This window comes from Anas acuta, chromosome 5 (assembly GCF_963932015.1).
Source record: "Anas acuta chromosome 5, bAnaAcu1.1, whole genome shotgun sequence".
NCBI classification, from domain to species: domain Eukaryota; kingdom Metazoa; phylum Chordata; class Aves; order Anseriformes; family Anatidae; genus Anas; species Anas acuta.
Genome location: NC_088983.1, coordinates 26345825 through 26359764, shown reverse-complemented (window position 1 = coordinate 26359764; position 13940 = coordinate 26345825). Strand labels below are relative to the sequence as shown.

Sequence of the window (13940 nt, the reverse complement as noted above, 5' to 3'; positions counted from 1 at the left end):
CTCCTCTGCTGTAATTGCAGAACTTGACAGCACAGATGGCGCCAAAGTATTCAGTAAGCAGCCAGGAAGAATCCAAAGAGTAGCAAGAGGTTCAGGTGTTTCTACCAGAGATGTCCAGGAGCTTTTAACCCAATACACTAAATTTGCACAGATGGTGAAAAAGATGGGAGGTATCAAAGGGCTCTTCAAAGGTAAAAGAAAGTAAAACACTTACTCAGTGTGAAGGTCACTTGATATGTGAACACAGAGGAAGCTCATAATGTAGATTAGGTGCTGGGAGAGGGGAGGGAGAAGGGAGGTGTGTTGGGAGAGAAGGACTGAGTTCTAGTTCACTCATTTTCGTGATGAAATCACAAAAATCTCACCAGTTATATCAAAAAGTTTCTTTTTGATGTAACTGGTGAGAGCCATACTGTTCTTCATGATGTTAATGTGTAAATTAGGAGTGAGAATTGATGTATTTTTTGCTTTATCAAGGTAGAGTTCATCACTACCACAGTACTGATACTTCAATTTGTTATGTGGGCAGGACAGGGACTGTTGATACTTAATTACTCAAAGTAGTTGATGTAGTAACTTGATCACTGATTTGAATATAGACTTATGTAAAATTCTGTTCTTTAGCCTTGTATGTTAATCCAATTTTTCTTCCATTTTCTTGAAGGCGGTGATATGTCAAAGAATGTAAACCCATCTCAGCTGGCCAAGCTGAACCAACAGATGGCAAAGATGATGGATCCAAGAGTCCTTCATCATATGGGTATGTGTTGGCTTTAGACAGCTTCACTAGGTGAATACCTGTTACAGTGATCCACTTGAAATATTACAGAATTTAGGAAGGGGACTCATTTGGATTCAGCTCTCAAAATGAGCAATTGGAGTAGTGTCTGAGAAAATAGTACAGTGATGACTTCAAGCATGTCTGTTGTGAAGCAAATCTATTCCTGAACTTCCATCCCCTTCCAAGCTTTGCCTTAAATAAGTCATTTTGACAAGAACAGCTTTTACTAAAGATTCTCATACTGGAATCTTTCTAACTGGTAATGGTAATTTATTCATGGTTTTTTTCCTTTGTCTAGGTCTTGATGCAAAGATCATCTTAAAACCTACTTTAATATTAATGTAATTACTTCCTCAGTTGTCCATATTTTGATAGCCATTTAAGCTTGGCTGAGCATTGGGCTTTTGTTTGTATATTACAGAAATGGCCTCCTTACAGCACAGACTTTAGAAGCAAGATAGCTGTCCTTCAAAACTAATTAACGCATGCATCTTTTCACTTATTTTCTGTAGGTGGCATGGCAGGATTACAGTCAATGATGAGACAATTTCAACAAGGTGCTGCTGGGAATATGAAAGGCATGATGGGATTCAATAATATGTAAAGAAGCCTTAATAAAAATGGACTTGGTTGACTATTAGTTGCGACTTCAGTGAAAGGATTGCTCTCTTCCTTTTTACAGTGATGGGGGAGGTCTTTTAAAATCTTATTCAGGCTTCTCAGTTTCTACATCTAACTTCTGAAAACTATTTTTGCTTAAAGTAGTTCTTCTCCACTAATACCTGATGGCACAAGGAGTAATTCAATTTAATAAAATCATGATGTAAAATTTTAATATGTAGAGACACTTTTTAATTGTTTACATTAAATGGCAGCCATTATATTTGTAAACAACCCTGATCTTTGGTTATAGTAACATAAATTGTCACAAATATACTGTAAAATAAAATTAAGCAATTATGAACAGAGAAATGGACTATTTCTTCCAATTCTTCCTAATGAACCTTTATCAGTATGTAATGAGATTTCCTTAACTTGAATCATTTCTAATTATCTATGCCAAACAGTTATAGCAGTAACAACTGCAATGCAACATCTAAAATGTAGAGGTGCTGCTGCTCAGATTTTTGAAGGTGTCAGTTCTGTACAAAAATTGTTCTCCAGCAGTCTAATCAGTCATTTACATTAACACTGTAGGAACTGAAAACATTTATGTAGAAATCTTCAGTATATGTGACAGCTTGAAAGTCTTCATACTGGACTGCCAATTAAGCAGCTTTTCTGTTATCAAGAGTTTGTAATATATAGTAGATAAAACTCTGTGGTGGTATGGAAGTTAAAATAGCCATAGATAGCTGTATCTGACAGGACCATATTGCCCCAACTCAACTGTTATCTGATCTTAATTTCCTGTCATCTTGTACTACCTCAGTCCACAGTGTTGGTCTGAAATGGGTGGAATCTACCGGTACACTTCAGAAGTGTAAGCCAGATAAACCTTAAAATCTGATAGACAGTTTAGCAAATAGGGTGAGATCTTTCACCCTTATTTTAAGGAAAGGGAGTATGTTATGGATTTATTTAAATATGTTGAGTGCTTGGATTGTAAATAGACACCCATTTCTGTTGCCCAGATGACATAAAAATTAGACACAGTAATCAAAGTATGTCCATCTGTTAGTGGCAGCCATTTGCTTGAAAAGGTGACTGCTAACAGCTGATAGAGAACAACTTATTAGCACAAGAGCATAATTACCCACCTAAAACATAAGGCATGCTGTAATTTAGTTTATAATGTCTATCTTCTGCACTAGTAATGGTACATCTATTCTATAGAGAGGGGATGCTGCAAAATCTTTGGGTATGCTTTTTACTATAATAATTATATGCATAAAATGCAGTAATCAGTAAGAGGATTGATTAAGTTGGATTCTATTATTTTCAGTGAAAATGAAACAAAAGAATGAATACTTGCAATAATAAGAGCTTGTCTAGGAGCTGTCCTCAGCTATACAAGTGGCATGTGTTCATGGAAACTACTGTTTTATAGTATTTTCAGTTTTTGAACAATTAAAATACAATATATGAAACCATGCAGTTGCATTAGAAAGTGGAAAATAAATCCACTTAAATAAAATTAAATGTGTTTTGCAACAGTTGGTAGAGGATAGTGGAGTTCAGCTGAATACTGTTGACGGAAATCAAACATGAGAAGAATATGCATATTGAGGGTGAACAGTGAAGCACTGTTTCTGTACAGGCTTAGTTGGACTGTCAAGTTATCAGCCGTGAACTTGTCCTATTTTCAATCCATTGCATGCGTTTAGTTTTAGTCTTCAGAATTTCCAAACTACTGCTACTGTACAGGAAGAGAACAAAAGATTTGAACTGATGTCTTAAAAAACAAACAACAACACAAAGGCAGCCATAGGCTCATGCTAGAGGTGCTTAATTGGGAAGTTCAAATGTATAGAAGGGTATATAAAAACCCTCTCATAGCTTAGCTTTCTTTATGGGAGAACAACATTTTTAAGGAGTGTGAGGAAATAACTTTGTAGATCCTGCGGAGGACAATGTACAGAAGAAAATCTGAGCAGTTGCCAGAGAAGAGAAGCTATCATATTCTGTACCTTCTTTCAGTCTGGGCCTCTAAACTGAAGACTTAATTGCATCAAGCCAAGAGGAGCTATGTAAAACAAGGCTAGAAAGTAACAACTCCTCAGACTGTCTTGTATTATTTAGACTTGTGCTTGTCCACCACAGAACAGTTCTGCCTGGTACATGTGAAACTTGAAAAGTTGAAGCAAGTTTCACTGGGAATAAATAGAAGACTGAAGTTCATCTTTCTATGTCTGTCTTCACGAAAGCAGTTGGTGCTGCTTGGACTAATTTGCTGTTTTGTTGTCTGGGCACATGGCTAAATCTAGGTCGAGAATTTGAGAGGAGATGATGACGGGTTTAGGAAATCAAGTAACTGTAGTGCCCGGGGAAGGCCACGAGGAGGAGCCAAGGGACAAAAGAGCAGCGTACAAAATAAGCTCGTCTCGAGATTCTGTTCTAGAAACACATCCCTGTTTTAAAATTAGTGATATCCTGCAGTTGCTCTCTTACAGTATATTAAAGTTACAGTATGTTAATAAATTCTGATATGTATGTGGTCATTAGTGCGCCCTGATGTAGAAATAGGTACCTGATGTGTGTTTATTGTTTTTGAAAGATGACGGATATAAAACTTTGTAAATCCTGATGATTTTTGCTATTCTGTGTAAGTGGAAAACCTTTGCCAGCTGTGGATGTGTTGTTGGCACATGTTTTCTCAGTTTGCTGCCTCTTGATGGAAACTGACTGGGCTAGAACAACAGACAACAGGTCTGATGGACTTTTTCACTCCTTTGCTCCAGACAAGGAAGAGAAGGAACTACCCTGGTAATTCAAGCCTTTCATCACAGCTATTGAAAAGGATGCATCTCCTTCATAGAAGCTATTCTTAAGCCTCTCTGCCTGAGCAGCCCACTAGAAGAAGAAACAGTTTTGAGTCAATACAGAGCTGTGTGATACATAGCTGGACAATTAACTCTATTAGCACACAAAAATAGCCATGAAAAGGCACAGGTATGGTTTTGTCAGAACTCTGTGTTATTTTTTTACTGATACTAGTCTTTACCTTTCATCAGGACTTCCACTGTTAACAACTACTGAAGTTGTCTAATTTGCAAATGCAAATTGTTCTGGGAGGTGAAAGTATTACAGCACAGCTGCTACTGTAACCATAGAAGCAAAGGACAGCGAGTTGGTTCGTTTAATGGTGTCCTAAGAGCTGCTAACATATTTTAATCAGTTCTTAATAAACAGAATTCAGATCTAAGGATAAGGGGTATTTACTTGCCCTTATGCTAGTTTGTTTCTTTGCAGTTTTAAGTAACACCTCATTATTTCTATATACAGAGCAGATGCTTGGTCCTGTACTGTATGAAGTAGCGCTGTATTCACTGGGTGCTTGTCATCAAACACTGATCACACATCCCATTTGTGAGTCACTTCCATCAGGGGAACTTTTCTGCTTTGTGTAAATCGGGTACATTTGTGCTCTGTGAGATCTTAATTTGCCTCACAATCTGGATAATGCTGCGATGTGACTGGAAAATGGTGTAAGAGTGTGCCACGGCCCGTAACTTTTGGAAGCCACGCTGAGGGACAGGGTTGAAGGATGGCTCTTGCCATCATGTAGTGTGTTACAGCCGCCGACTCCTACCTTTAAAACATGATTCCCTCCTCGGTTCCACAAAAAGGGTGCTTCAAACACTTCCCCCCTGCTGGTTGGCCGTGGCCGTGCCTTTCGCCCGGGTCAGCTCCGGCCAGGCGTGAGCGCCTCAGCCCCCGGGGGCCGGGACCCCCTCGCTCCGCGTTTCTGCCTCCGGGACGATGCGAGGCGCCTCACAGCGGGCTCCCTTCCCCTCCCGGCGCGGCCGTGGGGCTCTCCTTGGACCCGCACAGCGGAGCGGAGCGGAGCGGCCCGGCACCCCCCGTTGTCCTGCCCTCGCTCCGCGCCCCGCCCCGGCGGGCGGTGTGACGGGCGGTGCCGCCCGGCTGCTCGCCTCCCTGGGCCGCCGCGGGCCCGCTGCCGCCCTCCCCCGGCGCCTCGGCGGGCGGGAGGGAGATGGAGCAGGGGCTGTCCGCCATCACCCTGTACTGCGCCCCCGCCGCCGGCCCCGCGGCTGCCGCCTGCGCCATGGAGCCCGAGCCGGTGAGGAGCGGGGCCGGGGAGGGCGGCCATTTGCGGGGCGTTGCGAGCCCGGCGGGCAGGAGACGGGAGGAGGAGGAGGAAGGGAGGGAGGAAGGAAGGAAGGAAGGACGTGTGCCCTTCCAGTGAGCTGTGCTTACAGCCCTCGGGGCTCGGTGTCCTGCGTTTCACCTGTCACACAACGCCTCGCACCAACGGGCCCGATAAATATCGCATTAGGACAGGGCTCCGCTGCCGGGCAGGTGCCCGAGAGGGCCTGGCAGGCTCCGTGGGTCCCTGCTGGGCTTTATCCCGATACCTGTGTGCAGTGCTGAGCTCCTCGGGCTCGCAGTGCCAGGGGTTTCTTTCTTACAGTTCCCTTCCGACTGTCCTATTTTGTCATCTGCTTCCAAAGCACCCTGGCTTTTCAATTTCAGTTGGAGCACGATGGTGGAAAGTCAAGAAATACACCAAAAAGCAAACCAAACCAAAACAAAAAACACCAAAAAATACCTACCCCCAAAATTAATACGAACGAAACCGGCAAGGCAGGCAAGGTAGCAGGGGCAGAAATATTTCTCAATAGGCATTAGCAGCCCTCGAGTAACTGGCACTGTGGGATCGGTAGGTCTGTGCAAGCCCAATTACTCGTCTTTCAAGGGAGAGCGGCTGTCACCGGCCTTGGCATTTTGGAACAAAAGCTCTTGTATGTGGCACCGGGTTCTGACAGATGAGAAGGTGACAAAGTGAGTGGTCTGCTCTCCATAGTGCTGGTTGCTTTTCTTCGACGAGACCTGAGGTTTTTTTGCATTGCCTTGTGTTAGTTGTATTGAGCCCCAGTAGCTGCAGGTGACCTGGCACACCTCATACGTGATTGTAGCTTATTTGTTTGGGCATTTTGATAGTGGACTTAAATTCCATTGTGCTGGATATTGTACCAACAGGGCCACAATGTTCCCTGCATGCACTCTGTGCCCTTTTGGCCAAAGGGTGAGGTAGGCGAGGAGGTGAAAATATGGTTAATGAGGAACAGCAGCTCTGGATGTGACTTTCTGACAGGCGAGGCTTATGGGGAAGTCATAAAGCGAAGAAAAATTCCAAGAGGGCATTTGAAAGGAAAGGGAAGTAGCTTTACAGCATTCCAGGAGTCTCTTCACAGCTTTAGCTGGTGTGGCAGAAAGCACAAAGGTAACTGGCCTCGTGTTGACACAAAGCTGACAGCGTAGAAGCCACGGTAAATGCTTGTATAGCATGAGGTTATGTCAGCTGCCAAGCCTTTCAAGACCTATATAATACGTTGGAGGGGGATAGGCTTGTGGAAAAAAATTAGATGGCAACCTGAGCAGAGCTGTGTACTTGAAGGACGGTCTGTGTAATGACTTCTTGCACTGGAAAAGAAAGATTACGCTTGGAAAGAAAGATCAAATGTGTAAAGCCTGAAGCAGAAAATAATGTACTGTTTGGCTGCAAAGCGAACCTGGATGATACTTAGGGAATAGATCTGCATTGCTACGCTTTTGGGTAGACCCTGTTGGAGAGGTAAATAAAATTTACTGATGCAGAACTTACTGCTTGCAGCTGGGTTGAGAGTTGGCTTTAAGTGGTGCTGTGTATGTAAAAATTAAAAGGACAAATGCTACTGTGATGACTAAAAGTAGCATCCGGGTTTGTTGGACGTGTAATAACCAAAGCAAGAGCTGACGTGTTTTATTTTATTTAATAATTTAGGACTCTGAACCAGATTACCAAGGGAAACTGGATTCATTGTTCCTTGATGAATCCTTACTGTCTTGAACTGCTGCATTTGTCTGAAACTTTGTACCGGTGCCAGCTGTGCTGAGCTTCTCACCGTAGGTAGTGTAAGTGGAGTGTGGGATGGATTGAAAAGTGTGCAGTTTCCACAACCAGGGAATTAAAGCCCGCTTTTTAATCTTTAAATATTAACTACAGTATTTTTCGAAGTTAAAACATGTTTGAAGTATTTGAGTTCAATGAATCAAAATCGGCAGAAGACTGCCTTTAGAGGAGCTTGTAGGCGAGGGTTTATGCTGCTCACGATTATTAATTACAATAATATTTGTGATGCTGTGTCACAAGAAATAATGCTCCTCAGTACTGTGACTAAACATGAACAATGAAATCACCATACTATGCCAATAAAAGAGTGTGAGATTTTCATCGGAGGCTGATTCTGTGGTGCTTTATGCTCCAAAAAAAACAGAGCTGACTTGCAGTAAGTGGTCTCTGCTTTTCCAGTGGCAGCAAGGGGTGCTCCCTGTACTCAGGCTGTTTTGCTTTTTTCAGCATTCATATTTTTGTAGCTTTGTTGTTCTGCCACTGCTGTTTCCAAGACTGAAACTCAGCAGAGAGAATGCACTAGGCCCAGCACAGTCAGCTTTGTGTTCCTGCATGAAAACATAAGGCCGTTTCAGCTGGATTATACTTTGGAAAACTTGTCACTTAATTCTGCTCTGCTCCTCCAGGAAAACACACACAATGTGCCACGGTAGCTAAGAAACACTCCAGGAAGCTGAAATGACTTGCAGTTTTCTGAAGCTGCTGTACAAGGGCTAGGAAGGATGATGAATGTGTGTACTCCCTCTCCATATCGTAGGGCTTGGCACGTGATCTTTATATTCCCTCCCTCTGCTCTGTGGGCATGAGAAAAACCTATTGCCTGGAATGAAGGCAGCAGTTCTGCTCTCCTCTGCCTTCTCCTGCCCCGCTACACCATGCCCCCTGCTTATCCTAGCTAACAGCCTTTCTGTGTTGCAGGGCTAATTTATGTAATGCAGCAGAAGTGTCAGGAAGGGCACTACTGTGCTCATAATGATTAAGGGTTATCTTACAACTGTGTGATAAAAGTAAGTGTTTTTAGTAATAATTTTGATTTGTGATCTGTGAGGGCTGCTAGGGCTGCATAGACAAGAAGTCAAAAATTGGCACGTGTCTGTTTTATGCAGCCTTAATTCTGTGTGTGCCTACGCATATTTTCTTCCACAAGTTTCTTATGCCGTGCTTTGAAATTGCATGAACTCATGCATTTTTAAAAACCTTCACGGTACATTAAAAATGGGTGGCTAACATTTCCTGTCTTCTGTGTCCTTCTCTGTGTGACAGGCGTGTTTTCAAAACAGTTTTTGCATTTGTTGTAGTAGTATTTAAAAGCTCTACCAAGATGTAGACTCTGTTTTGATAGATAGAATACAAAACCTTACTAAAATTCTGTCTGTGGGAGTTATTAGCCTAAAGAATTATCGATTGGCCTTTGAACTAGGAGTGTATTTTTTCTATTGCTAGTGGCTCGAAGACGGCATTGTAGTATTCAGCAGCTCGAAGAACAAAACCAGACATTGTACTTCTCTTTTTCATCTGTCCTTACACACCAAATTAAGTGTCCTTCTTTTTGCATGGTCCCTTGTACTGGTGATGATTGCTGATGAAAGCCCAGAGAGGCAGATTCCTTGAGGCATCTTTCTAAATCTTGAGCCTGGCAGCTTAGTTATCCTTCACTCAGTTTTCTTTCGAACTAGAGCTTTCTGTCTAAACTTGCAAAGAGGTGGCTGTAGCGTCTGAGTTACTCGATGCACTTCAGTAGATGCTAATTCAGAAACCAACAGTACACTTAAATACTAACACTTATGTGCTCATCAAATTATTTAAAGTGTTCTGCTAAGGAACTCTTACATAACAGCGTTCTGTTGGAACAGACGTTTTATAAAACCACCTGTCTGTGCTGAAATGAAGGCACTTATCTTTGTGTTATTTCTGGTGAATAGATAATTTTGTATGTATCTTCAAACAATGTTTCAGTCCTATCTTTTAGCTACAGCCAAGCTCTTGGATATATCCTTTGTATATGGTAAACAATCTAAAATTCTTAAAATACCTCATTAAATTTTTTTAAGGGGGAACTCTTACAGTTTTGCAGCTTATTGCATGGAAGTGTACTTGAGATAATGATTTTTTTTCTTCATTATAGCAACTTGCAAATGGAGATAGAGGCTTTGAGAATGTGGAGCTGGGTGTCATAGGGAAGAAGAAGAAAGTTCCCAGAAGGGTAATTCATTTTGCAAGTGGAGAAACAATGGAAGAATACAGCACAGATGAAGAGGAAGATGAACAAGAGAAGAAAGACCTGTTGCCTCCTGTAGATCCTGTAGGTATTTTGGTTGATAAATTGCTGCTTCTGGTTTATTGTATAATTACCTGCATTTTATCCTTTAATTTTTATGTCACAAATATGATTTTGTGCATTAAAGATTCAGTAAATTCGATTGCCTCTAGGCACTGAGAAATCTCAGAGAAGTATTCTGAGAAGTTTTGTCCTGCAGCCCCCCCTCGTTGAAATAGCCCTACTAATTAGAAATGGGTTTAATTTCTTCACAGTTCTAATCTGTCCTCTCCAGAATCTTCCCCTCTGATAATATTTGCTTGGTGTCTCTTTTATTCACGCTGTCATTTGAAAAAATCAGTTGGGAGGGCATTTTTTCTTGTCTTTGTTGGCAGTGGAGAGTTGAGCTTGTAACGTAGTGTTAGCATACCAGCAATTAAAGGAGTGTACAAAGGAAAGAAACAGATGATTTGCAGAAGTATAGGAAAACTTCATTGATACATCAAAAACAGGTTTTAAGGGATCTGCCTAGTCCATGTATGTGAAGTCCATCTGTGTTTTAACCTGCTAAGATTTGCTCAACCTGAATGACATCTCCATGTGTTGGTCCAAATCCAAGGGAAGTTAGGACAGTTAAAGCTGTCTCTAATAGTGCATTTTATGGCTACTAAAAAGAAAGAAAAAAAAACATTTCCCTTTTTGACAATGATTTGGTATCTACACTTAGAGGCACAATGAAGTACATCACCTGTTTTATTCTGTTGGAGTGTCTGACACTGTGTTTTATAGCCTAGAGATTTGCAACCCCAGCAGCAGCTTGCTGGAGGAAGCACCTCCCTGCCTTCTGGCAGCCAGCCTCGGAGAAGATAGGCATCCATCTCTTCATCTTTCCACACTCACAGTCTCATGATTCTTTTATGACCGCCCCACAAACTGGTGTTCCAACTACCTCCCTACAATTCTGTCCTCCGTAAACTGGGTCTGCAGTCCTGTTCCCTGCCTGCCTGCGGGACTCCCTTCCTGGCTCTTTCTTGCTTTGCTTGCCTATACTGAAGTTAGAGGTGGAGCCCATGAAATTGGCTGGATCCTTCCCTGTGTGCTGAGTACAGTGAAGTGGCTGGGAGTTTCTGCTTTGTGCAGCAGCCAGTCCTGCCTGATTGCACGTTGGAGGCAAACGCCTGTTTAGAGTTGCTTGTTCCCACACTTCGATAAGAGTCTTGGCGTGCACAGAAACTGGTGCTGCTTCCTACCTCACGTAAGCATTGCTGTCAGAATGACTCATGCACCAGTGTTTGGGAATTGGTGCTTAAGAAAAGTCATGTATGAAACTCACTGTTTTCTGTACTACTAGGTTCTGTGTTTATTTATATATGCATCCTTCCAGGAAAGCTGGGATTTCTTGGGGGGATTGCAGTGGAGTTTGACTTTCTGCTCATTCTTTTCTGAGAAAGCAGTGTGACCACGAGGAGCTTGCTTTGGGAAGGACTATCAATCAATTTTTTTTTTTTCCCCCTCTGTAAAATTAATTTACCTTGAAGAAAAAGTAGTAGTTTGAGGACTGAGCTGCAATGAGACTGTGGAAAGCTGGGGCTGGGGCTCTTGAGTAAAGCCATTCCATTTAATCTTGGATGGACTTGGCAGTGGCATCTCTTTCTTATTAAGCAGTTCTTGTGTACAAGGAAAAGTAACGTTAGCCTGAGAGCAAATGTTTCAGTATAGAAAATAAATATATTAAACTTATGAACAACGAATAGGTGTTAAGCTACCTTGCTGGGTGGGCTTTTGTTTGTTTGCATTTTGTCTTTGAGATTCCGTTCAAAGAAGTGCAAGAACTGTGAAACTTACCCAACATTCAGGTATCTTTGGAGTCAGATCAGTTCCCCACTGTGCAGGTTGTGTCAGATACCCATGGATGTGTACAAAGAGATTTGTTTTTTTCCAACTGTAATTAGCAGAGGACCAGATCAGTATAATTTCTCTGTCATTTCCCCTCAGTAGAGCAGTTTCACCATGATGGAAGGCTCAGGGGACTGTATGTGTTGTGAGGCCAGAGGAGTACCCACTGCTGTACAAATGGACGCTTAACTAAAAAAACCTGTAAATATTCACAAGAGCCAGGAATTCTGTGCGATCATTCTCCTGCTTTCCTAATATGGATTTTATTCTGAATACCTGAAAGTATATTGTATAGCACAGTTAAGATCGCTTTATTCCACTTCTATAGTTTATGAAATATTTAAATTTTATTACAATTTTTAATAAAAGGACCTTCCAAGGCTGAACATGTTATTGTGGAGCACAGTATGCCTTATTATGCATTGCTTTTTACCTTGACAGAATAAACTTGATTAGACCAAGGGTTGCCATTAAGTGAAGTTTACCTTATCTGCTGTATGCTTCGTGTATCCCAACTGAGCCAGTGAATTGAAGAAATGTTAGTCCAAGCTGAGCTTTGATGTTTTAGCCAACAGCTGCCTTAAAAATGTTTTTATTGTAGGATTTCTATAAAAGCAATTAAATAGTCAGTTTGCTGGGACCAGCATGTCTAAAACTTGTTATCTCAGTTGGGATACAAAAAAGTACGTTGCAAATAATAGCTGTTTCTGGTCCAATTTATTTTTAGAAAAAGCACTTTAATATTTTGAATAGAAACTTTACATCATGAAAATTCAAAGCTCAGCTGGTATTGGCATACAAGCAGGTTCTGAATTGAGTTTAAGAGAAACAAATGTTTTGCCGTGTTGTAAAGAAACTTCTGCAGTAACTACCTCGGTTTAATTATGCTTTAGAGCTAAGCAGATGATGACGATGTCTTTCTTGCTAAGCAAAGTAGCATGTGTGTACTCTGGTAATATGACAACTAAAGAGCTCACTGTGATGGACTGGTGTCACTCGTAACTAAACAAATTCTCATAAAGTACTGAGTCTTAGGTTGTGCTTTGAAACAACGATTCCAGCACTTCTGTAGGTCAGCGTTCAGGTCACCTACATTTTTGGACTGGAGCGTCCTTTTGTTGTGGTGTTTTGTTCTTTTTAAGAGTGAATTGAATCCAGAACACAGGGCATGGTTACTAAATTTTTCTCTGGTTGTTGTTTTTAGATGATAGCATTCAGTATTATTCATGTTCTCCTTGGCCTCTTTGATGCTTGTAAATGCTTTAACTGAATCTTCTATCAAAAAATTTAGATGCTTACACTTTACATGTAAATCTTTTGCTTCTGTCCACCAAAACCTTGCTTTATAACTTTTTGTTTTGTTTTAATTAGAACAAGAAATTAAATTTCGGTAACTTGTTCTAGAAGGTAATCTTACTGTTTATCCCTGGAATGCTGCTTGCTATGGAGTCTTGGTTGCATGAGTAAGCAGAACGTGGAGTCTAAGCCTTTGCAGAGCATCTATAAGCAACTATATAATTACTGATTCTAACCGTAGAATTCATCCTGAGCACATTTCTGTGACAGAGCTCCAAAACAGATGTAATTTTGTTAACTTCCAGTGCTTGGAAAGACTGAAACACATTCTTACAGGAAGATTATTGTGATATCCTGTAGTTAAAAGGAGCTTAACTTCATACAGCAAAGAAAGCATTGTTTTTATGCTATTGAGGACTCTTAAACTCTAATTTCATTTTAAAAGTTCTGGAATGAGGGAGAAAAACTGTGACTTAATAATAGCTGTTCATAATATCGTAGAAGCTTTTTTGATGAAGAAGGGGTATGTGTTCCTGAATCTTGTTTTCACTGGCTCGTTAATTGCCACAGTTCTGCCTGGCGTGTACACTGAAGGACCTATACAGCAATGACCAGTCATTAATTTAACTCATTTAAAATGAGTCTTGATATAGAAAACAATGAAAAAAATATCTATTTGGTGGTATTAAACTCTCAACAACATAGTTTATTTTTTCTTTAAATGGGAAATGATTCTTTACCTCCTTTTGCCATTTTCTCTGCCAACAAACAAACAAACAAACAAAAACAACAAAAAAACATATATTGGGAAAGTTCACATGTTACCAGGGACTGAAATCTGGCAAAAGTAAGTATAGATGTGGATTGTTTAGATGTGGATTGTTTATATGGTACACACTCTGCTGAGCTTCTGAGCACATCTATTCCCTTCAGCAGCCCCATACTAGGAAACAGTATCATATTGTTACTGAATCATAGCCCTTTGGTTTTATCAATGGTTGAATTCATTATGTGATTCCTACTTAAAATGCATTACACCAACACCTTCTGGAGGTGGATTTGGACAGGTCGTATTATGGCTGAGTGTCAGGTTAGAATTGTACATTGATGTTTTGTACTTTAAAAGCTGAGTG

At 41.0% G+C, this 13940-nt stretch overlaps 1 protein-coding gene across 3 annotated transcripts in view; it reads left to right on the top strand.

Moving 5' to 3' along the window:
• Positions 1 to 13940, top strand: part of LOC137857163 (signal recognition particle subunit SRP54) — a 32403-nt gene that overhangs the window by 10351 nt on the left and 8112 nt on the right. Inside the window, exons 14-16 of one of the 3 annotated variants that reach the window (XM_068683344.1) lie at positions 21 to 191; positions 665 to 760; positions 1294 to 1753. In XM_068683344.1, coding sequence (XP_068539445.1) covers positions 21 to 191; positions 665 to 760; positions 1294 to 1385 — 359 coding nt within the window. In that variant the 3' untranslated portion in view covers positions 1386 to 1753. Of the gene's footprint in view, positions 1 to 20; positions 192 to 664; positions 761 to 1293; positions 1754 to 5333; positions 5526 to 9483; positions 9661 to 13940 lie in introns of those variants that run through there. The other 2 variants (XM_068683346.1, XM_068683345.1) reach the window with 2 other exon arrangements.